Genomic DNA, 25,299 nt, shown 5'->3' with positions numbered 1-25,299 from the left:
GCCTTCCAGGGTTTTGTAGAAACCCTGATTCTAAAAGTGTGTCCCTTTTTGGGGCTGCTAGGAGCCAGTAAGGGTACCCAATTAAGTGGCACATTAAAAATGGAAAGAGTGGCTTATTATATGTTGTGCTTAAGTGCCATATGCTAGTGGATGTTGTCAGTTCATGTGTGAGTCAGTGCATGTTCCAGTGGACTGGCCATTTCACGATGGGGTCTGCTGCCTATGTGGGCACCTGATTATTTATGCATTTTTGTTTGGCCAACTGTTGTATTTGCTGGCTGACCTGTACTTATGGTGGCCCCACATGCTGGCTGACCTGATCATGAGTTTGGTCCTATTTATAGGCCAGTCACTTCCTCCTCTGGTCTGTCATTCATTCAGGAAAAAATGAAAAACAGCTGTTCTATTGGAGAGAGGGAACCGGTGCCAATGCCCACACAGCCAGTGACTCGTGTTGTTTTTTTACTTCTCATGTCTTGGTATATGGGTTCCATTCTTTAGCATCTCCTTTCTTCTAAGCTTTTGGTGTAGTGTTCTTCTTTGCTTTGCAATGTTTTCTCCTCTCTTGTGTTACACAATCTATTGCAGGAGTTTTCTACGCTTCCATTGTTGCATCCACTTCTGACACTTAGACAGTCAAGAGTGGATATTCTACCATAAATGATACAACTTGAGGGCTTTTATACAAAACCTATACCACCTAAGATAGTTTGGACTACATTTTGTATTTTACATGCTAGTACTTACATTGGTGGAAGCTACTGAAAGTGAGTTGTAAAAGTGATCTACCAATTTGCAGTGCACATTGTATAGTATTTGGATAGCCTAGAATCTGTACCTACTGTTTGCTATTTTGTTGCTGTTCTTTTCTTGCAGATCTGATGGTGCACAGCCACATCTTGTCAATATTCAGTTTCAGAAAAAAGTTCGGCTGCAGGTTTGATCTTGTCCATGTATGACAAGAATTTGCATGATACCACACATGAATTCAGGTATACAATTAACTTTTTTGATACTGCAGCAACTTGCAATATATGTGGATTACAAGCATGATGAGAGTTACACACCAAATAAAATCTCAGTTCGAGCTGGAAACTCTTTTCATGATTTACGGGTAATGGGTCCTTGTGTCTTGGTAGTCTCCTCAAAATTGGTATAAAGCCATGTACTTCTGGTGTGATTGTTATAGTAATCTGAAGTGGGTTTGTGGTATAATGGGAGTAGTTTGTTGCATACTAATTATTCCTAGAAATTGGATGCTTTGATAGATGATTAGCAATGCATGGGTGTGGTAATACATTGCTTCTACTTTGTGATACATATATGCAGAAATTCTTAATGTGTGCCAATTCTTCTTTTTGCTTTCTTTCTTCATGCACAGACTTCTAACAAACTTTTCATAAATGTCTAACTCAAACCTATATGCTGAAGAGTTCTCAGTCACTATGCAGCTTTTTGCCAGTAAGTTTCAGCAGCCACGTGATGATATCAAATGTAGAGAACAGAAGGCTTTATGCCCACAAGTGAAAGAGTACAAGGATCATAATGAAGATTGCATTATATTTAGTAAGAATACAGCAGAGATTCTACAAAATCTCCACCTCTGTATGATTGGCATCCTATTGCTTCATATGGGTAACATTAGCACCTCGTTCAGCCCCCAAACAAGTTCCAATCCATGGCACTCACCATCGTAGGTGGCATGCTCTGATGGGTGGAACTATTGGAATTTGCTGTGAGGGAAGTTGAGAATTGCCTTTGGGGGATATGAGAGAATGTTGGAAAAAGAAATTTCAGACTTTCATCGTGAGAAAATGAAAGAAATCAGTTGCTACTCTACCTAGATGGCCATGAAAGCTGTCAAAAATTGTCGGAACACCTAAAAAAATGCTGCCTCTCGGCTGTAGCAGCCCTCTTCTTGCTGTTGCCTACTGCTGTAGGGACTCTAGCAGGTTGTTCCCTGCTCCACTAACTGCCCCACATGGTCAAAGTTTGCCCCAAACTGTTGGCGACTTAATGTATCGGATTTCTTTCCCACCCACACTGCCCCTTGTAAGGGTACGGGCTTTGTAGCTATACCATGGTGTTGGAGCTAGAAACACCTATATAGGGAGTAGTAGTGACTTTGAGCTTTGCTTGGTTTCCATTCTACATGTGATTCCCTATACTTAGTGGTAAACCCTCACGTGTGGCGTCATGAGGGTGTAGTCTTGAGATGTGCCTCAATGTTGTATCTTTCTATATCATGAATACAAATAATTTCTTATTATTGATATATCTTGTGTGTCTTTTTGCTATGCCATTTTTGTGCCTCATGACAGGTTATGACTTGAAGTCCCGTGAAGGTCCGTAACACTTGGTATCAAAGTAACTCTAGTGCGGTGCATACTAGCTCAAGAGGGGAGTAGGCTCATGGACGCAGAGGAGATCCTACCATAACACATCGTGCAACGCGACATGATGACCCTGGCACGACACGATGCGACATGACGCTTCACATCGGGATGCCTCCTTGGGCGTGCTACTTGTTCAAGATTGGGAGAGAACCTGTTGTGTTAACAAAGTTCGGAGAGAATCTACTTGTTAAAAATTGGGAGAGAACTTGCTGTGCCAGCAAATTTGAGAGGGAGCTGTGGCGTGATAAGGATGCGCAACATATGATTCAAAAAATGTCTTGGAGAGAGTTGAAGCTACGGAAGGACACTTTCTTTGAAGAGGAAAACGAGCTATGTCATTGGCTCAAAATCACATACAAGAAGAAAGAGCTGTAGCTCAAATTGATTGAGTAGACAAAGAAGGCTATCAAAGCACTAGAGAAGACCCACAAGGAACACGTGTTGCGTAATCTCGAAGAGAAGGCTAAAGAGTTGGATGAAGACTTGGAGAAGGTTTACTACTAGTTGATCATGGTGCTAGAGAGAGCCAGGTTGTAGCTAGTGAAGATGGCTCAAGTCCTTGACACGGAGCTACAAGAAGAAATCATGGTGAGGGGGAACTGGGAGACTGCCTTTTGATTTGAAGAAGCCAAAGAGCGGGTTGAACCATACTTGAAGTAGATGAGAGCCAAAAGAGCCCAAGAGTTGAAGAATGGAGTGAAGCCAACCAAAGAGCCAAGAAAAGAAGAAACATGTGAAAGAAGAAGAAGAGTTCTGGTCAGATCAAGATGAAGAAGAAGACAAGGAAGAGAATGAGCTTAGTCTAGATCTTGGAACACCTCGTTTCCAACTAGACGGAGCCGACCGCTACTACCTTGAAGACTACTACCAAGAAGGCTACCTTGAAGGCCAATACCTCTACAACGAATATCCCCTTGAAGAAGATTGATATTACTACCATGAAGATTTTCCCATTGACTGCCACCCAGAAGAGATGACCTCTACACTGACTATCCCTATCTTGAAGAATGCCGAGCTAAGGGAAGTCAAGAGGAGGAAGAAGTGATAGAGTATTATGTGAAGGGAGAAGGATGGAGAATGGATGTGTGTTCAAAGGTAGAAAATATTATGATGGAGTTAGGATATAAGAAAGAAGATGAAGATAGGTGGACATGTCAGAAGGATGAACCCTTGCACTCACAGGTTGCAGCCCAGTTGAAAGAAGAACCGGTGTTAGAAGAAATGGAGTTTGAGAAGGGGGAAGATAAGCTCGATCTTGATATTGGAATACCTCCACCCATTGAGATTGAGGCTGAGGTAGGTTGACACCCTCTTGTGAGACATGAGATGCCTTTGAAGAAGAGGATGATGAAGAAGTAGATGAGGAGATAGACTTAGGAGATGAGAATGGAAGGGTGAAAGCACCTTGGGTAGGGCATCTGCTACATGGAACCAACACTTCTACTTTAGATGATGAGATAGGTGAAGGAAAAGAGAAAAATGAAGAGTTAGAAGATAAAGAAGAAGAAAAGAGAGAGGATGAGCTCAGTCTAGATCTTGAAACACCTCTACCCCAACAACCCAAGGAAGAAGAGAAGGACGAGGAGAAGCTTAGCCTAGATCTTGGAACACCTTGACATCGACCTCCACAACCCCAACTCCAACAACCAACCAAACCCACAAAGTTCAATGATGATAGGCTAGGATGAGAGTTGAAGGAGAGAATCATGAAAATATGAGATGAGATAGAAGAAGATGATAGGAAAGAGAAAGAAAAAGATTTATTAGATGGATGGAGTCATAGAGAAGATCAAGAAAAAGATGAGACAAGAAAAGAGATCGAAGAGGGAGTAGAGTTAACTAGGAAGAAGTTAGAAGAGGAAGATAAGCTAGCGCAAGATGTGTAGAAACAAGTAGAAGAAGAAGAAACAAGAGGAAGAAAGTTCGGAAAAAGATTAAGTAGAAAGAGGTGAAGGAGCCAAGTTAGAAGAACGAGTGTGGAGAGCTAGGAAGCAAAATGAAGAAGATAGGCTAGAACAAAAAGAGCAAGAAAAGGTAGATCAAGGTATGAAGGCCAATGAAGAAGAGATAGAAGTTGACTTAGACTTAGGCAAGAATGATAAGGAAGATGAGGAGCAAAATATAGACCTAGGCGAAGAAGGCTAAAAAGAGGAAGTAAAGATAGAGAAAGAGAAGAATGAGAATGAGAATGAGAATGAGAAAAAGAAAAAGAAGAACGCCAAGAAACCAGCCTTCCTTCCGTGGGTGGTAAATCCTTGATTACAACTTAAGTATAGCAACAAACAATAAATGCAAATCTGAAAATACAAATTTACCTACTGATCTTGGACAATGCACATTCGATTGGCTCCAAAATTGGTGCCCCTTTCGGTATTTCTTTAGCTTTATTGAAGAAATAGTTGATTTACAATGGGATTTTTCTGATCCCCTTCGCAATCCAAACTTTCCTTGCTGTCCAAAGTGACCAGCAAGTCTTTCATCTGATTTGCCCCTTGATTCAGACACTTGATTGGCCTTCACCCACTTCATGGACGATGGAAATGCCCCAAATTCAATGACTAGCTAGTCCTCCACTTGAATTTAGCTGAACTTCACCTTTAGCCTTGTTGAATCCAAGTCTTGGAGCTTCCAATTTCTGGCATGCTTCTCGAGGTTTCTACTAAACCCTAATTTTTACTGTAAATTAGTGTTTACAGTAGAGAAATTTGCAATTTCTCAGCCTCGAAGGGTCCAAATGTTGAGATCTTCAGAGCAAGGCTGTGAAATGACTGGGATAAGAGAGAGAAAGTTGCAGGGAGAGAAAATTTAGAGTTCCTTCGCAAAAAACTGAAGAAAATCAGTCATTCGTTTTTGCCTTGTCTGAACAGCTTGTAGATGCAAATAACTGAAGAAAATCAGTCATTTAGTGTTGCTGCCCCATCTCAACAGCTTGTAGATACTATCACCTACTGTTGATTGGTCTTTTCTAGCCCTTGATTGCCTCAGAAGGTTCTCCAATGGCTACAAATTAGACCAGGAACATCTTCTCTCTCTCTCTTATAGGCTAAATACACTAAAAATGTCTCTCTCTAACCTCTAAAGACGTTTTTCAAACTTGCATGGTCATTTTTGACACAAGTGGCAGCCTTCCCAAATGGTTTTTTTAGCATTAGCTATAATTAAATATTAATTTTCAGTCTTTAAATACTAAAAATTAATCTAATAATTATTTCGGTGCCCTAAAAAATAATATCACTGGCCAATATTTAAATTGGCTAGGCAACTTCCATTCCTGAGTGTCTCTATGCCATCTTTGACCATTAGATGGGTATTAAGTATCATTAAACACCACTTCTCTAGTGTCACCAATGGACACTTATGGCCAAATTAATGATCTAGGCCAATAACTGGCCCCATATACCACCAAGTACTTGTGCGGGATTACTTATAGCAACTTTTGCCTTTGACATCTCGTGATTTCCTCAGGTCCCAAGCTCGTAAATTTACTCTAATCCTAGTTGCACCTCACATATGCATCATTTACTTAATCATGTGATTAAAAGTTAATCCACATGTTAAGTGAGGTTTCAAAAATACATGTCCTCATGACAGAGTCAATGGTAGATGCCAAGTGAACCAAGATAGAGAACAATGTGCGTTCTCGTACTTTGGTCACACATAGAACCACAATTGCCACTACTTGTATCAACAAGAGATTCTTTGCATTTAGGTTTCTTTTGAAGTGACACCAAGTCACACCATAGCTACTCTTCATCATCACTAGTGTGACCATTATTTTGTTGCATGATGATGGAAGTAGAGGCTTGTTTGAAGTCCAAAGGAAGTCAACACCGTGTTTGGTAAGGTAGTATTATCTATCAAGCATCAAAGCAGCTAGCTAAAGCTACGTAAGATATGCTAGAATAAAGGATCTCTTAATGAGGGGAGCATAAATGGGATCATGAAAATTTAGCTTAAGCTCCATGAGATATGTCAAACCAACGAATCTTTCAATAATAGGAGTGTAATCTAGATCATGAATGAATCGAAGATGAGAATAGTAAATATACATTAGTTTGCACAACAAGACAGAATCATGCCAATCTTAAAGATCAAACAAAAAGAAAATGCTTGGACAACAATATCAAGGAAATGAACACATATAATCTTCTCTTATTGAATGCACATAACAACACAAAAGGAAACAATTCGCATTAGAATCATTGTGATCACAAAGGGGACACACTTGCATTGAGGCTTAACCACAAGGCAAAGTTGACCACGTGTTGCAAACACAAACGCCATACTCCGCCAACACCACCAAGTGAGGATAAGAGTGTGAGGGATTGCAAGGTGACAAAGGAGCAAGCCTAACATAGTAAGTGAGCGCAAGGCAAGTTCTGTACTCTACTACCTTCATTAACTCTTTTTTACCCAACCATGGTAACTGGAAACACCTCAAAACTCCATGTTTTTTTTTTGGTTCGATGATCTAGTTTCCATTTTTGTCACTGTTTTGTTTGTCTTTCTCATTTTCTATTACTAGAAACCCCTTGAAACCCCAATATTTTACCATTTCTGTTTGTTTCTATTTTTGTTTCCTCATTCTCGAAACCCCATAACTATACTCTTGACTCGATGATGAAATCAACATCTCATAACCATTTAGTGTACAAGGATAGATTCCTTCCAATGCCTAAACTAAGAAGCCTACCAATGTCCCATTATGGCTTCTCCTTATTTAGGAGCCTTGCATTTTGTGCTTTAAGAATAGGCGATTAATTGAGAGGTGGGCAATTAAGAAACCTTCAATACTCCCTCTCAATGTCTACTTGAACGTGAACTACTTGTTTAGCCCAATGCAAAGTCAAAGAAGATGTTGAGCTTGCCGATGAATCATTAGAGCATTGATAAAGATATTAGCACAATTATCATTGCTAGAACAATATTCCAACTTTACAACTCCATCTACAATGAGCTTCTGCACATATTGATATTGAATTTGAATATGTTTTGTGCACGTGTGATGTAAAGAAATACCCTAATGCAGAAACATAATGAAAGTGTACAACAAAGCATAAACTCAAGAGGACACAATTAGGGTTAGGATAACTTAGGGTCAATGAACACAATGAACATTTGAATGAATGAATAAATATAATATGATGCTCATGCAGCAAACAAACTGTGTAGGGAATGAAAATTGTACCTCGACCTCTCGTGTCTTGAGGACCAACATAGAGGTAATGAGCTGAAGACTGTGTCATACTCTTGATGGATCTCCATATGCATCAGGGCAACCTCCAGATGTCGGACACCTAGCAAATGTAGCACATAGTGGTGCCAAATTAGTTTTGGATAGGGAGAAGAGTGTGAAATTTGTTAAATGCAGTCTCTAGGGAGTGTATGATTGTCAAGCGGCGGCAATAGTAGTAGGATGGTGGCAATGGCCTAGGCAGCAATTGGGAGCAACAGACTCTAGATGATGATGGAAAGTAGGGTGGCGATAAGCTGCAGCAAGAGAGGTCCACCTGGCTGTTCATGACAATGAAGGGTGTAGACTACACGGAGAAGGTTGGAAACATATACTAAAGAGTAGTAGACATTGATAAGCAGCTTTAGCTAAGATGTCCTCTGCGAATGGGGTGTGGATAGCGAAGCTAGAGGGCTTGAAACATGCAAAAACGAGATTGGGTTGAAGGGAGGGTAGCTTGTCTATTTATGAAAGTTTCGAGACCTTGAACCTTTCCCTGTTTTAACTCTCTTGAACTCCTCTCCATTTTATGGTTTCTCATTAATGAAGCATTTGTGGGGCTGTTCAAGAGGCTGATGGATATGTAATGCATATTTTAGCTCAACACTCCCCTTTAGGCCCAAAAATTGAGCTAGAAAGGAAGGCTAACCAAAAGTTTTGTGTGTTTTTGTTTTACCCCATGGCATCCCACCCCAAAGCAGCTAGGGCATTGAACAGAGGGTGTATATTGACTGTCCAATGGTTTACCAAGACTATAGAGACGATGGTTATCTTACGAAGGGAGTCCAAGTGGTCACCCTAGAAAGGCTAGGGTATTGGACAAAGGGTGCACATTGGCTGCCCAGTGGTCTACGAAGTCGTGCAAAGGTGGATGGAACCACAATGGACTTTTTTGGGGTTTTTTTTGTATGTGTATGAAGTGTTTGTATAAAATTATGTGTTGTGGTCGATTAAGTAACTGACAAGAGACTAAGAAATGCTTAGATCCAAGACCTTCATAGAATAAGCAAGCTATCCCTACAACTACTGGATGTAGATCACTAAGGAATGGGCTAAAGGTGGGGTGATATAAATATGGGGGATATGTGAAGCGGTAAAAAGATGTGCGAAAAGCAAGCTAGCGAAGCTAAGTAAGCAAGGGAGATTTCCTTGGACATTGCCATGTGCAATGCCATAAATATTGTGGATCCAAAGTTGACCACTTAAAAAGATTGAAAAGGGATAAATGTGTATAGATGCATATTTATGAGAATAAAATGCCAATGCACTGGAGTTATGCAAGAGGCAATGTAGGTGTGATCATGCTCATGCAGAATACTACCCAATGATGCCACTTGGATAGTGCTCTTGCAAGGAAATTGCTCACTTACCCAAGTGCCCTTTTACTATCATGTCATCTTGATAATGCAGATGAAGATACAAAGTACAATATAGGTAATGTTTGAAAAAGAAACTAGAAACAACATCTTGTCATCACCAAGAGAAGAAAGCCGACCCCTCTCAAATTGGAAGGGAAAGGTGGAGGGAAGCACTTTCTTCCCATCAATCTAAAGAAGTAGGGGAGCATAGCGTATCCTTGCAAACATAAACTGGAACCATAAGTCAGACCATAAGAATAAACACACCGCGAATATCTCAAAATATGAAGACATGCAATCCAATGTGACATCTTAGTTGTAGTGAAATATTGACTAAGCAAACTAAGTGAGTAAGCTAAATCTAACCTAGTGAATGAACCAAAGAAGTTTCCCTACCATAGATCTACAGGTGTGCTCGTTGAAGGGTTGACCGAGGGTATCCTTAGAAAGATGAACAGTGGGATCAAGAGGCATGGCCATAGGTTGTCTGATCTAGTTCACTAATTGAAGAGCGTACTTTTGTTGTGACCCAAAAATACTTTTCCTAGATTGAACTACCTCCATCCCCAAAACTTAAGACAAGAAACCAAGGTTTCTTATCTCAGAAGTAGCACAAAGTCGAGCCTTAATTTTTGCTATGGTAGTAGAGTATAAGTTAGGGATAAGTAAATAAATCATCTGTGTATAGTAGGATATAGTTGACCCTCTTTGAAGTGATGTGGACATGTAAGATCGGGTTATAAGGGATGCAATGGTATCTGTGAGTTAGAAGGAACTCATCTATTCTCTGGAACCAAGATTGCGGTGCTTGCTTTAGTCTATAAAGAGCTTTCTACAAGTAAAAGCTCTTATCTTTCTAATCAATAGAAGAAAATTCTGGTGGTCGCTCCTCCACAGAGGCTTCATCCTTCAGGTAATTGTTCAAAAAGGCACTTTTGACATCCATATGATAGATCAACCAATTGAAGTGAGCGGCGAGCACAATCGACAGATGAAATGATGTCAACTACACAGTAGGAGTAAAGGTTTCTTCATAGTCAATGCGTTGTTTCTATCTAAACCCTTGTACCACAAGGCGAGCCTTGTACTTGTCTAAAGTCCTATTAGCCTTTAGCTTAGTTCTCAAAATCCAATGTTCGGGTGACTTTCTTGTGACTCAGATGATCCACCAAAGTCAAAGTCTCATTTCGATCAATACTCTCTAGCTCTTTCTCCATGGTCTCTCGCCTCTCATTGAGGGTGTTGAAGAACCTCTTGCTAACTATCCAGCTTAGAATATACTATCTAATTAGCTGTAAACAACAATGTATATGATGCTTGAGGTGCAAGCCAGGTAGATCTTCTAGGGCCCTCTGGAGTGGAATCTAGTGGAAGGATCCCCGAATCTTGCATGGTTTGTTGATATAGCAGTGAGGTAATGGGTCTCCCGAAGGGGACTTGGGAGCATAAGAATTTGCGGGTGGGTTAGAAGTGGATAGTAGACATGGCTAAGAAGACACGATCTTTGAGGGAATAATGGGAGGAAATGGCTCGGAGTCTGGTGCAAAAAAACTGCACAATATCCCTCTCATCAAACACTACATCTGTCCTAATAATGATCACCTTGTTTATCTAAGATTGAATAGACAATAGGCTTTTACTTTGGAGAAGTATTCTACAAAGATCAAGAGATAGGCTTGAGGAATGAGATTATCTATCTTATCATTAGGGGGTGTGCGTGTAGGCACAACTTTCAAAGACACGAATGTAGGAAACTACAAGTTGAGAGCCCAAAAATGCCTCATACAGAGTTCTTTGAGGGATAGTTGTAGTCGAGTATCGGTTAAGAATATACACCAAAGTGTTAATAGCCTTGACTCAAAGGCACTTGGAGAGCTTTGTTGTGAACAATTTAGAGCGTGCCATGGCCATGATGGTTTGGTTTCTATGCTCTATGACTCCATTTTGTGAAGGGGAATTGGTAGAGGTAAGTTGGCGGGAAATTCTATGTTCTTGTAGAAACTCGGAAAAATTGTGGGAGGTGAACTCGCCCCTGTTGTCACTCCTCATGCATCCTATACGACAATAAGTTTGGCTATGTATCAGCAGCATTGAAGCAGAGAAATATGTAAAGGCATTGGACTTATGGACTTATGCTTGAGAAAGTACATCCACATGTATCTAGAATGATCATCCTCAATAAAAAAAAAGTATAGTGCACCATTTAAGCAAGTTGTTTCCAACTCGGACTCTCTCGATTACATCTACTTAAGAGATGAAAATGTCCTCTATGGGGGTTATATGATGAGAAGCTCCATTGTCCACAATCCAAAGAGTAGCTTAAGTACTCGACTGTGACGGGTGGGTTTCTGCAGTCACTTTATTAGGGTGCAACTTACAAATGTGAATGAGACTCACATCCTCAAATTGTTGAGATGTTTGCAATCACACCTACTTCAGTCTCTTTGGAAGGAGCAATGAGGGCTCAGGACTAGAATCCCATAAGCACAGTAGGAGAAGTGCTACCATCAAGTTTCCTATAAAGCATTATACTCGCTCTCTTTTCTAATGCAATGTCATAGTACTTTTTTCCTTCAGTAAAGTCTCTGTGTCATTGTCAGTCTATACACAAGATTGTGTTTATGAGTCCAAGCTTCCATCTTGGAACCTAATTCACTTGTGTAACAGTCAATTATGTCAGTGTCTTCGTGAACTCACTCTTTCTCTTCCAACCTCCATAGCTTCCACCTCAAGCCATGTTTTTACATGGTATCAGAGCTATGGTGAGCATGGCATACATCAATTCAGATCAGTAAACCTCCCTTCCAACCTCTCTCCAACTCTGCTCATCAGCTCAAGTCCACCAACCAATGAGTTCATTTTCTTACTCTATCTTCACCAACCTTCCATGGCAGCCATAGCTAGGCAGTACCAACCTTGCTTGGAGCTCTTATATCTCCACATCTAGCTCATATCAGCTCATGATTCCTTCTGGGGACTTGTTTCTCTACCCACGGCACTGGTTCTTGGCACCTAAGAGTGCAACATTGGCCATTATATGCTTCAACATTGCTGAAATTTCATCACGCTGTCGAGAATTGTGCTTGTGCTGATCGTACGCCCTGATCTCTCTCCATGCAATGTGATGTTGACCGTCATCATAGGGCATTGATAGCCCATGAAGTAAGCTTCATTTCTATAAAAAATATTTTGGAAATGATACACTACAACTTTTGCAATCTATGAAAAACCAAGCTGCCCTGTAAACCCTAACTGTGATTGCCATAGCCAAGAACTCAAAGCTTCATCTTTCCATTATTTTCTCTCTCATGACACTCAAACCAAGCATGTGCCACTCTGATCCACTGAATCTGAAGTTGTCCAGTACTTTGTTCAGCATCAAATCAAGGAGGGGAGGTTCTGAATGTCTCAAGCTTCGAGATACAAGCATCAGTATCTCTTGTTACTATTCATCTAGTGTCTTTTGGCACTTGTGCTTATGAAGTATACTCAAGATCAAGTCTTCTATTGCTGAAATCTGAGAATTTTGAAGACAGATTTGCTACTGATCCTCCAACTTCAGCATGGGCAAGGACTCTCCAATAGTTCGCTTAAAGGGGTCGGGTTTCACACCTGGACACCCGTCGCATTAAGCTCATCCTAATGAAGAAGGGCCTTTGGACCATTACTAGTGGCAAAGAGAAGAAGTCTCGTAATGCGGATCTTGTAGTTACTTGGCAAAAGAATGATGATAAGGCTCAGGCCATTATCAAACTGAAGCTAGATGACAGCTATATCTACCATGTGGATAACTGTGATACTTACCAGGATACATGGAAGAGACTTGATACTTTGTTTGGTGCACAGTCTAAGTCATTAAAATATGGTCTTTTGGTTGAATTTTTCAAGCTTGAAATGAAGTCCAGCACATCACTAGCCACACATCTAAATTACATGGAAGGACTTCTAACCCAGCTTGCAAGAATCAACATTAAAACGGAAGAAGATGTTTGCATTGGTGTTCTGCTTAAAAGTTTGTCTCTTCAATATAATGACGTGTCAACAACTCTAATCAATATGCCAAATTTTGAGCTTGTTGATATCCATGCATCATTGTTAAGAGTAGGAAAAGAAGCTAAAAACTAAGGAAAAACCAAGCACCTCTAGAGATGAACAAGCATTATATGTTGACAACTGGTACAAAGGCAAGAAGGACCAGCTTTTCTGTGACTTTTGTAAAAGGACCAGACACAACGAGAAGTTCTGCAACGCCAGAAAGAGGTCCAAAAGGCTTATCTAGTTGTTATTAAAGAAGAAAAAGAACATGGAGCAAAAGAAGAAGAAGAAGAAGGAGGAGGAGAAGAATAAGAAGACCACCAGGAGAAGGACAAACCTCATCAGTCCTTCTATTCGGATAGACTTTTTTAGCCTTGTATTGCTTAGCCCTAATGCTTCAGACATAAACTTGTAAACTTCTCATATAGCCTTGTACTACACTCTTTGTACACTTTGTGAGGCTCGTGTTACAGCCTTTGGATATCCACCATGTTTGTGGTATCCACAGTTAACCTTTTCTGCGACAATCTTTGGTGTTTTGCCATGTCTATGGGGTGCCCACACTTTGCAGGTGTTGCTCTCACTAAGCCTCTACACACTTTGTACTTTTGGTTGTGATTGAAGAGGGGTGTTGAGATGCTTGCAATCACACATACTTCAGTCTCTTTGGAAGGAGCAATGAGGGCTCAGGACTAGAATCCCATAAGCACAGTAGGAGAAGTGCTACCATCCAGTTTTCTATAAAGCATTGTACTTGCTCTCTTTTCTAATGCAATGTCATAGTACTTTTGTCCTTCGGTAAAGTCTCTGTGTCATTGTTAGTCTATACACAAGATTGTGTTTATGAGTCCAATCTTCCATCTTGTAACCTAATTCACTTGTGTAACAGTCAATCATGTCAGTGTCTTTATGAACTCACTCTTTCTCTTCCAACCTCCATAGCTTCCGCCTCAGGCCATGTTTTTATACAAATGTCTCTATGGAGACGATGTGGGCCTCTATAGATTAATTGAACATGACATTTGGCGTTGAGAATTATGTTGATTGTGATGGCTGACTTATGGTAGTGGGGGTTGGCCTCGCCGCTATCCTTGCTGAGGGTTGTTACCACCTTGCCTTCCCTGTTGGAGGTTGCTCGATTGAGGGGTAGGGTTCTAAGTCTTAGCTTTTGGTGTTGTGCCTCTTACCTTTGATCGACACTCGTTGTCGAAGTGGCTAGCCTTCTAACAATGTTGACATTACTGATTTTTCTTAGGTACATTTTGCCATCTGGGTCTTAGAGATGATTGAGAGTTGCCTTGGGTCTAATTAGATTGATTTTGATTTTGATTTTGGTTTTGGTTTTGAGTTTGATTGGAGTTTTGATTTTGTTTATCCCTTCCTTGCTGCCCATTTTGAGAAGAAGCAACGAGAGCCCCCTTTGTAGAAGTTAAACTATGAAATTGATCAAACAGTTGAGTGTAACATAGTAGCTAACACTCAAATTTATAGAATATGGGCATAGTGGGCTTGCTTGTTGCACAAAATGGAAGTATTTTCTCGGTAGCTTGTTAACAAATAATGCCGCTTGATCATCTGAGGACTCAGGAGCCCCCATGGTAGATTTCATCAGCTCAACAATAGCTGAGGTATTTCTAGCCTTCCATGAGCGGACAACCTCGTATGGAACAAGTGCGAGATCAGGCTGGGGTTTCAACCTTGCACAATATCCCATAGGTTTTGAGTGATGGACATGTCTCATTACGTTTGATCTAGTAGTGAAGTTTGATTTGTTAAAACGAGTCTTGTAATTAAAGGTATGTTTGGTTGATGAGGAGGAAGAACCATGAGGTGTTGGATAAGGAAAATAAGATGGATAATAAGGAGGTGGTGGACGTGGATAAGTAGGAGGTGGGTAGGCAGAAATAGGTTGAAAGTGTCCAATGGGTGTTGATTGATGTGGAGGCATTGTAACATGAATGTTTCCATAAAGTGCCAGTGGAGGTGGAGGCCCCGGGACATGTAAGCCTTGTCCAACTGTCGGCTAGGGTATATAGATAATGCCATGGAGGCAAACTGTGGTACCAACTGATCCACACTCGGTAATGGATGGCGTACTTGATATAGGAGTGAATGAAAGTGGAGATGTGTATGGAAGAGATGAAAGAGGTAGAGATAGAAATGAAGGTGGTAGAGAGATGAAAGGTTTGTACTCCATGCTAGTTTCCACATTAGGACGGCCAAGTCCTTTGTGGAGCTTCCGTCCTTCTTGCAAAATCATTAGACTGGTGCATTGAATCTAAAGGAGAGGACTCAAATTTACCTTCAATCTATTGTTTTGATCGATACATGAGGATGAGATTGTATTTGGCTTGTGAGATCTTGTCTGGTGTATGGATTCCATGGTAGTCAGAAGTCTCTCCAACCATGTTAGAAGTGGGAGAAGCAAGTTGTGAAGCCCACTTCATCTTGTTTCTTGATGTGCTAGATTTAGGAGCATCATGACGGGGTGAAGATGTCTTCGAAGTCAGCTTGCCCTCTTGTTGTTTCTACTTCTTCAAAAAGGGCTTTCAAATCAAAGACCGCGGTGTTAGACTACACGACACGAGAGAGAAGAAAACTCACAAGAGTAGAGAAACTATGCAAAGAGAGAACTTGCAAATATGCCGAGAAATGGAATCCATTTATGAAACATGAGACACTTGCATACAATAGTGAGTCACCAGTTGTGTGGGCATTGACACCAACTCTCTCTCTCTCTCTTTCTCTCTCTCTCTAGCAAGACTTGCTCTAGAAGACTTTGAGTGATGAATAACTGAGGAGGAGGGAGTCCACAAATAAATAGTTAAAATACGATGCCTAAAATGCATTAGGTTGTTGAGCATCATGATGGCCAAAAAATAAAGTTAGCTAGCTAGAAAATGTTGGGAACCACAAAAATAGGCATTGGAAAAATGCCTAAAATAACCCACAAATACACATGCATAGACTCACTCATGAGCCAACTAATTTACTAACACCAAACAAAACCTCGCTAGGGGGTTTGCTGGAGCCCATGGACCCTCAACTTGGGGTTAGCCCATGAAGTTGGTGCACTTGATTAGTTGCTACCCAATGCAAAGTGCCTTGGGTGTGTACTCCACTACCTCATTAACTCTTGCCTAGTTTGTGCAATAGTCAAGTCCACATAGACCATCTCATAACCTTTTGTTCTACAAGGCTAGATGATTCGAGTGTTTGAACTTGGAACCTTTGCAATGCTTAGTGCTTCTCCTCATTTGAGGACCTTACAACATTGGGCACTTGGAAGCGGGCATTTGAGTGATGTTTTTCAAGAGATTGAACAAGTGTTTTGATACTCTACATTTTAGTCTTTGCTTTCCATTTAAAGCCTTGGAGGTCCAAATCGATGCATTTTGACACCTTCTCTTCTTCTAGGAGAAGGTTTCTTTACATTGAGGAGATTCACAACCACATCCTTGCAGGAAGCCAAGAAATTGCACCATTAATAACCAATTTTTAAGGTATTGTGCCTTCTGTGAGGATAGAGTTCTATACAAATTAGGTTGATGTCTGGAATTTCAAAGCTCCTTAGACGCCTTTGGGTTGTTTTTGTGGTGTGAATTTTATTTGGGCACAGCTTCAGTTATGGGCTGTTTCCAAATAGTTGATATGTAATTGCACTTAATAATAATCTTTAACAAAATTTTGTTTCACTTGATGTTTGTATAAGATGTTTCTGAATGTTCCAGGAGATAAAGCAGGTTGATTTAATGGAACCTGTTGGCTGGGTTCGTGTATCATTGTGCCCGAATGATTCTACGTAAGTCATCTGTTGCTCTCTACCAATGATGTTTATGTCTTGTTACAATTTGCCCCAAATTATGTAAGCTTGCTTATGTGAGTCTGCATCCCTTTCAAAGTTTATTTACTAATGTCCAAACAGGTTTCTTGGATCTGGTCTGGCAAGATGTTTGCTGTTGAAGGTTAAGCATGTTGTTTAGCTGGCTGTAATGAGGTTATCTAAGGGGGAATAAGATGCATGAAATGCTTGTGTGTGTATTGCTGGATTATTATTTCATGTTGGATTAGTCACTAGATCAAAAGGATCGATATGCTGGCATGAGCAAGTTTAATATATGCGCATTGAAGAGAAGGGCGTTGCAGTAGACCAAAGCAGATCGATATGCTGGCATGAGCATGCTCAATACATGTGTGTGAAAGAGAAGGGCGTTGCAAAATTGCCCCTTGGTTGGCTTGTGGAGGTTGTTAGCTAAGTGAACAAACCAATAGAAGTTGAGCATCCCTCGAGAACAAGAAAAATAAAGACATGGGATGAAGGGTCAGTGTTTGGAAAGGCTTGGCCCGGTACTGTGAATAGCAAGCACCATAGAGAATTACATAAATTGGATACAAGGAAGCAGTTTGCTGTTTTTGAACGTTAGTGGCAAGCATCTGCAGTGTAATTGTGCATGGGGGGCATGTACTACAGGGTGGCTGACCTAGTTTAGATCATTTTCAGTATTGATAGGCCAATATTGGGCTGCCTCTGTTTTGCACAGGGTAGATTGTTTATTTTCCTCACGGGTTGTTCGTGGCTGTACAGTATTGTTTTTTGCTTGGGTCCGTTACTGCACAATTCCTTTGGTACCAAGGAACAAACAACATCCTCTAGATTTCAGGTGATCTGGGTGCTGTACTAGCAGTGTTTATGACTGCTATGAACCCAATTCACATATTTTGACTGATCAAATATGTATGCAAGATCAAATAACCATCTTGAATAAACACAGTGAATGATTTTTCTCCCACTGTTTGATAGCAAGTTTTTACCTATTAAAGCCCCTAGTGGTGCCAAACACTTTATATCAAGCTGCCGTTTGGAGCAAATCAATCATGCTTTGAAGCATAAGAATTGGAGATCTCCTAGCTCAAGTGGTGGTGAAGTGGTGTGATAAACCTAAGGTCAAGGGTTTTGCTAGCTAAAAGTCGTAGTGAGGCGAATGTGAACTGTCTAAGTATTTTTATTGTACAAAAACTCCTCCTTTTTTCATGTGGAACAAACTATGTTGTGATGGAAGGTAATGAAATAAATGAAGGATTGATACAAGAGATTGGTGTGCTGTAGGCTAACAAATCATTTCGAACACTAATGATAAGATTATGTAGGCTAGGACACACTGTTCACTGTTGTAATGATAGTTGTTGGAAATAGGCAATAAAGATTACTATAGGGATAGTATACATGCATATGAGGGCACACATTCTGGAATTTGGAAGGTAGTAGGAAATAAAGGCTAATATGCAAACATGTATATGAAGCCTTTCTCATGAGCATTATAGTTACTAGTTGAAACCTAAGGTTAAGGGTAACATTCTCACGGGCAGTAATTAGGCACCTATGTACATTTCAAAAAGAAATTATGGTGCCACTTTGCAAATCACCAAGACGGATGTTGTAATGAGACCGCATGTTGAGTTGAAACTAAAAGTTACAATTTTAGGAGGGAGAAAAGCTATCTACAACAAATGCCCTAAAGGAGATCCGAATCCACACAATCATACATTTCCTCAAAGAGGGTTCTTGCAAGATCCTCCCTAGTGGAAATGGCCTACAATTGTGGCCTCCCAAACCATAAAAACGTTGAGCCATAAGAAAGAGTGACAACAAAACCACAACTAAGTTCTTATGGAAGTAACATGGAGGATCCAATGGTGGTGCATAAATGTTTGCTAGACAGGTGTGGACACTAGTTGAGTAGCCAAAGGATAAGAGGATGACACACTAAAAGCATGAGAAGGATATCTATGTGATTATGTAACTAAAGGATAATAGGATGACACACCAAAAGCACGAGAGGGATATCCATGTGATTGAGTGACATGGGATAAAGGTATAGAGTGCATAAGTGGGATTTCCAACACGGTAGCACCAAAAGGCAGAGTGGTATTCACTTGTGAATAGATGGGAGGTGCATTGTGCAAGGGTTTCATTCCTGAGATTGAAGCACTGGGTTGCATAGTGCTATGCTCTTGAGGAGAGTAAAAAGTAGCTAAGAGGGCCTAAAACTTGAAAGAGGATCGAAACTAGCGTAAGGGAAAGAAAAAGAACCTAGGAAAGGTGTCATGGGGACGTGAAATTTTTGAGATTCTTTAATCTTACTAGTAACATTTGATTAATTTAATAATCAAATGTGCAAGGTTGCTAGGCACATGTGATGAACATGGCAGTTGTTTCATGGTTGATGGCCAAGGACGGCGAGGAGATAGTGGATGTCAAAGGCAAAAGTTGTGATAAGCTATGTAAGTTGGGCTTTCGTTGTCAGTTGGTGTCAATTTTGACCCTAGGACAACTATTTGACCATTAAGTATCAGTGGCGACACTAGGGACTAGCATTGGTTAATTAATTAATGCTAGTCTAAGGGTCAACTTGAGGTTGGGACCACTTGAGGTTTGCAAATGGCCTAGCCAATTTAGTTATCAATAGTAGGCACATTTAATTTTGGGCATGGTTAGAAGGGCTGAAATTAATTTTCAAAATAAATCAATTCTGAAAATGAATTTAATGGCTGAAGATTGCTCGAAAGTCAGATTAGAAGGCTGCCACTTTGCAAAAATACCCATGCAATTGAGGAAAAACGTTTTTGGGGCTAGTGGAGAGGCTCATTCAAAGAGTATGCTGCTTGTGAGAGAGAGAGAGGTGCTATTGATTAGAGTTTGAGACTATAGACACCTGCTAGAGGCAGCCAACTGCTGCAGGAAGGTGAAGAGAAGCAGGCGACATCATTTATGGCACTAGAGGCTGCTGGAAACATGAATTAATGCAGGCGACAATAGTATTTGTGCTCCCATGCAGCAAGCGACAATGGTGTTTATGCTCCCAGGTAGCAGGCGACAACCATTTTGGCTGATCAGAGCAGGTAGCAAACGTTTTTAGGGGTTTTCTTGCGAGGAAACTTTGATTTATTTCTCTCTCTAGCATTCTCTCACTTTCTTTAGCTTATTCTTGTTTGCTATCTTAGTATTTCTCAGCCATTTGGAGGAGATCTCAACCAAAAGGATAGCAGTGAGTATTTTGTTGTAAACCCTAATTTTTTGCAAAAATTAGGTTAGCAGCCACCTTGGAATTCGTGCCATTAGTCAAGGGTATTGTACACTGAAATCAACACTTAAAATTCAAGGAATTGCCAAAGATTTCAGATATGCCAGCTCATCCATTGTGAATTGGGATAACATTTGGCCAGTTGGTGATTCCATTAGTGCAAGTCTTGGGTGAAAATCAAGGGGTAATTAGCTCGAATTGCTTGTTGATTGTTTGTATAGCAAGGGGCTTTTGGATCAGCAAAGGAGATTGTGAAATCTCAGATTGTACACAATCCATTGGCAATTCAAGTTAAATAAATATTGCAAAGGGTGTTAGTGTTGGGGCCAATAGGGTGTCCATTGTCCAAGATTGTTAAGGTAAAGTGAGCGTTTCAGATTATGCTCTTTTATTATTGCTGTAATTAAGTGCTTGATCAGGTATTACCACTCTATCCGAGAAGGAAGGCTGGTTTCAAAAGGAGATGCAAATGTAAGATCTAGACCTAAATTTCTAGAGGGATGCGATGTAGGACCTAAATGCAAGCGAGATAAGGGAGGAAGGGGCATGAATTGAGGCTATAGGGCACCGAGATCATATTGTGAGAAATGGAAGGTATGCACATATGTGTCCTTTTGGTTCCAAAGTCTCTTCTATTGATATTTACATATTGGTAATGATCTAGGTCTCCATGGTGATCAATAGCCAATTCTAGAAGAAGAAGCACTGTCCTTCACATTGTGGATTAGTTTTGCATAGAATCTCGAGAGAGGGAGTAACGAGGTGGGAAACTAGCAGCTCAAGCTCGAAGGTGATCGCTACTTCGTGAGTTGGTTTGATTGCTCACAATAGTTGAGAGATCTTGCAAGAGCACATGCTTTGGTACCATGTGAGAATACAGTAGGGTTTGTAGAGCAACCATATTGTATGAACAAGACTAATAAATGAGCTCAAAAAAGCACAAATGAAGAGGAAGGAAAGATTGGAATGAATGAGACTTGATGAACAAATTGAGTGTGCTACTGTGATACAATGGATGCTCACAGAGCATAGGGCTGTCCAACATTCATTTTTCTCTTGTGGAGGTAGGTTGAGGGATGGATGAGGAATGAGTTGTACTTTGAAAGCTTTGGAGTGGAGCGAACTACAAATGCTTGATGCCCAATTTGATGACAAGTAGATGTAGGAGTAGCAAATGCAACTCTAGAGGCTTGGAATACTGCTCTTGGTGGTGATGGCTGGTAAGGCGCGTAATTGGCCCTAAAGTTTTCTAGTTTTTGGCTAATTTAATGGGCTCTTCAACAGCTCCAAAGGGGTCAGTATTTTGTGGCCATCCCCCTATCTGTAAACCTACCACTATCATAGCGTTTACTTGTTTTCCATTGCCAGCTTTTTGCCCCCTTCTTTGCCATCTTGCTAGTCAGTTGACTTTTCTGCTGCTACTGCAACAGTGCTGACTGTTGCACATTGCCTATGGCCATCTTTTGCAATGTCTCACCTCCTATTGCTATTGAAACTTGCCTTCAATAATCCCTAAGGGTCGTAGAAACCTAGAAAATTGAAAGCAGTTAATGATGTCACCAAATTAGAGATCAGGATAACTGATAGATGGGAGGTAGATTGTTGGTATTCCTATACAATGACACCTATTGGTCCCAACTATAGTGCCCCTTGCAGTATTTTTTTAAGAATTGTTGAGGAGATTGGATGTTTGACAACCTTTCAATCCTCGAGGTCATGAATTGTATGTGGTCGTTCTTTGTGTTTTTGTGCTGTTCACTCTCAGTGCTATGTTTTGAGTCCATTTGTTGGTCATGAGTTGTCGTAAACATTGTTCACTCTACAAATCCTAGTGTTTCCTCACAATTGGCAGTAGTGGAAATTGAGGAGGGCCATAACATGGATGGCATTAATCTAGGTGGAAGCACCGGATGAAAAGCAGAGCTGTGTGAGGGATTTCATGATGGAGAAAATGCCAAATGTAGCAGTGTGGAGGTTGGTAATGGAGAAGAGGATCCAAACATGCTAGTGAAGAGCAGGGTAGCAGCACCCTAGACCAAAATGCAGGTGTGGAGAGTGCAAGGAGGCAGCAATGATGATGGTGATGAGAAGGTGAAGGCAAAGGATGATGATGGGGAGTTGGCAAGGATGGGAGATAATGGGACGATGTGTGACACTGCCCATGGTTCCCTTTTATTAGAACTTTCCAGGCTAGTTGTCCAAATTGGCAATTTGTTTTTTTACTGGAATTTGTTTTAGGGCTATAGAATGGCCTAAGAAATTTAACCAATTGTACAAGCTTATTTTTCACACTAATTCTGAGGTAGCTTGGCATCACATCATCATGCACAGGACCCCTTTATCGCACCAATACAATTAACTTCTTCATGTCAATGTGAGTAGATGCTTTACCCATAGTCACAAGGAATGGTGGTATGCTGATTCCCTGCTATTACGTAGTGGTAGGGGAAGCCAAATCATGCCCATTCCTGTTTCGGTTCCCGTTCCCGTTTCCTATTCCATGTGACAATGGCATTACCAGCATATCAACTCAGCTTATTCAGCCATGTCAGAAGTAGGTATTAGTCAAAATCATTGATGCATCAGGTAGTGAAGTGACAACAGGACATAAGATCAAGCTAGCTCAATCAACTCAGGGTTGCTGGTCGTTCACATGAAACAGAAACTAAGCTGATTACAAATCTTGTAACAGTCAGAAGATCCAAGAAAGCATGTAGTATAATATATTCTCCATGTAATAGACTAAGAAATTGTGACATTCTGGGGACTCCGAACCCTCAAAGTCACTCATTCAGGCAGCACTAAATATACAGGGAAGTGGAAGAAGACAGACAGAAGATTGTAAATGCAAAATCTTATGTTTTTTTTGAAAATAGGTACGAATGCAAATTAAAATACCATGCACTCATGTGGTGCCGAGCATTCTTGTGTACCTGCCTCTGTGGCTGAGCACAAGTGCTGAGGTATAAATACAAGGGATAGAAAGGGCAGAAATAGGCTAGAGGATGAACAGAAGCCACGAGTGTTAGGAGGTCCAAAGGACAATGCCTGCTGTGTGATGCTGCTGAACTGCAGTCTGTTGTAAGCTGTATGAAAGACATACTGTCTTGTGTGACTGCTGTACCAGTATTGAGACCTGCATATGAGCATGACCTCTCACCTCCTGGGACTGGAAATGACTAGCTGGACCTCTGAGACTAGTGACATCTTTTTGTGATGCATTGCTTAACTGACTTAAAAGTTGCAGTTACAAATGTATTTTCCATTGCAGGGAGTTTCTTCGTGCTTTCCTTGTGCAACTTGCTGTTCTCTCCAATCACCAAAATGGGCGAGACACACACATTCGCCAGATCAAAATATACGGTCCACGTCAGTAAGTGAATCATATCCTTACTCAGTCTAAACAAGGTTCCTAAGTTGTGATGGGCATTCTTGGTCTCTTGTCTAGCTTTACCTGTAGGTTTTGAAGGACGTGAACATTAAAATCATTCAGGCTTTTTCAAAAGCATTCATGAACGTATTCTTGTTATCTTTTGCTACCGAGTTTCTTGTCTCTTGTTTATTTTGAAATTGGAGAGAGAAGTTCTCACTTCCAATGCTTTTGCAGGACTCCAGTTATTGGCCAACAGTTTCAGTTTACCTCCTTGGATTTCATTATGTATTCCACCATAAGGTAGCAGGACCAGTGAGGAGGCAAGCATGGTCTAGGTATTCTGGGTTAATTTACCCTGTACAGCTGTATCTTACATGTTGACATTTCTTTCTGAGCTTTGTGACATACTTCTTTTCCTGGCAGATGCACAATGTTGATTGGTCTATTTTGAAACAACATGCATGGTGTCAAGGACATCATCTGCACTTTACAGGTCATGAGGACTTGCATTGATGGTAAAGTGCATGCAACTGCTGGTTTTGTGAGATATAACAATGAAAGTCCGCCAGAAAGGTGACTGATACAGTTCTCTGGTACACTAGCAGACCACCTGTTTTCAAATGCATATGGGGGGCCTACCGCGCGCACGCCCCCACATCCTTAATCCTCAAAAAAGGCCCACACTTGGCACTCTTTTCTCTGTCTGTAAAAATAAGGCAAGCTCCCGAAGCTACTGGTTTTGCTACTCAAAATCCACATGAAATGCTGGTCTTACAGCTAACATGCCTTTCATTTTCAAGGGCGTGACAAAGCTCCTGTTGATGTTTTGGAGTTCCAGCCGGTACAATTCTATGCTAGAATGCCGTCTTATGTGAGCATTGGCTGTCTTTGATTTATGAGCGAGGCTGCATATGGTATGTGCTTGACAGCTGGTTAGGGTGGGTTTGATGTCGATACAGCTTACCGATAAGATAAAGCTCCTACATGAATTGGTTTTTGGGGTCGCTATATCGAGTAGAAATTAATGTTTTCTTTCCATCTAGTGTTACAAATCTTGCCTAACACACGTGATTTGGGAGTCACTTAAGAACACAAGTCGAGTTGTATATTGCACATTAAGTCTCTCTACAACTTTAGCCTTAGGATATGTTACACATTAAGTCTATCTACATCTTTAGCCTTAGGATCCAAAGCTTCCCGTATCAGGTAGGGTATTGTTGTTATCTCCATCCTGGACTTCATCGTTGTTGACTTGCTTCATCTCTTAGCTTTGCCTCTTATGCATCTCTACATGTGTTCGGTCCTTTCATTAAGATGATCACATGTCTGCCTCCCAAAATATTAACAAGTATATATTGTTTCGTCTCAACAAAACCCACATCCACAGTTACATTTACCCCTATGCACCCATGCCAAAGTTACAAGTCAATAACTACTATTGAATTTGTAATGGTTGAAAAGATACCTACAAATTCCTCAAATATAGTGCTTATCAAGAATATATTGTTTGAGCATGAAGAGCATATGCATGAAGGACATGACCTAAAAGAACTTGGATCTTGGTAGGTAACGTCCAAAAGAAGTGCCTAATACTTAAAATGAAGGAACCCACAATCATTTTCTGGGTGCAAGATTTGAAGAAAATTGGGTGTTTCCATCCATTGGTGAAGGGGACTCAGTAAAATGTTGAATGTGCCAGTGCAAAGAAAACCTTTTAGATGCCAAAGTATATCTCCTTATCTCAAGGAAGTCCTCATTGATAAGTCATCCGCAGATCAGCTCAATTAATTTGTCACCAACCTTCAACAAGGAATGACATGTG

The 25,299-nt window shown here is 40.7% G+C and overlaps 1 protein-coding gene across 3 annotated transcripts in view; it reads left to right on the top strand.

Moving 5' to 3' along the window:
* APC10 (anaphase promoting complex 10) overlaps positions 1-24,861 on the top strand; it is a 45,156-nt gene extending 20,295 nt beyond the window's left edge. Inside the window, exons 2-8 of one of the 3 annotated variants that reach the window (XR_015694721.1) lie at positions 877-937; positions 1,022-1,114; positions 16,754-16,824; positions 23,376-23,477; positions 23,712-23,812; positions 23,901-23,992; positions 24,083-24,861. Coding sequence is in view for 2 of the 3 variants with exons in the window: in XM_087699320.1 (XP_087555446.1) it covers positions 877-937; positions 1,022-1,114; positions 16,754-16,824; positions 23,376-23,477; positions 23,712-23,781 (397 nt within the window). In the remaining variant the exon portion in view is untranslated. Of the gene's footprint in view, positions 1-876; positions 938-1,021; positions 1,115-16,753; positions 16,825-23,375; positions 23,478-23,711; positions 23,813-23,900 lie in introns of all 3 variants that reach the window. The other 2 variants (XM_087699320.1, XM_087699321.1) reach the window with 2 other exon arrangements.
* Positions 24,862-25,299: the final 438 nt, after the last annotated feature.

The sequence above is a fragment of the Lygodium microphyllum genome, chromosome 18, assembly GCF_053477565.2.
Source record: "Lygodium microphyllum isolate KBCC chromosome 18, Lygodium_microphyllum_v1.1.10, whole genome shotgun sequence".
In the NCBI taxonomy this organism is placed as follows: domain Eukaryota; kingdom Viridiplantae; phylum Streptophyta; class Polypodiopsida; order Schizaeales; family Lygodiaceae; genus Lygodium; species Lygodium microphyllum.
This window is presented reverse-complemented; position numbering and strand designations above follow the sequence as displayed.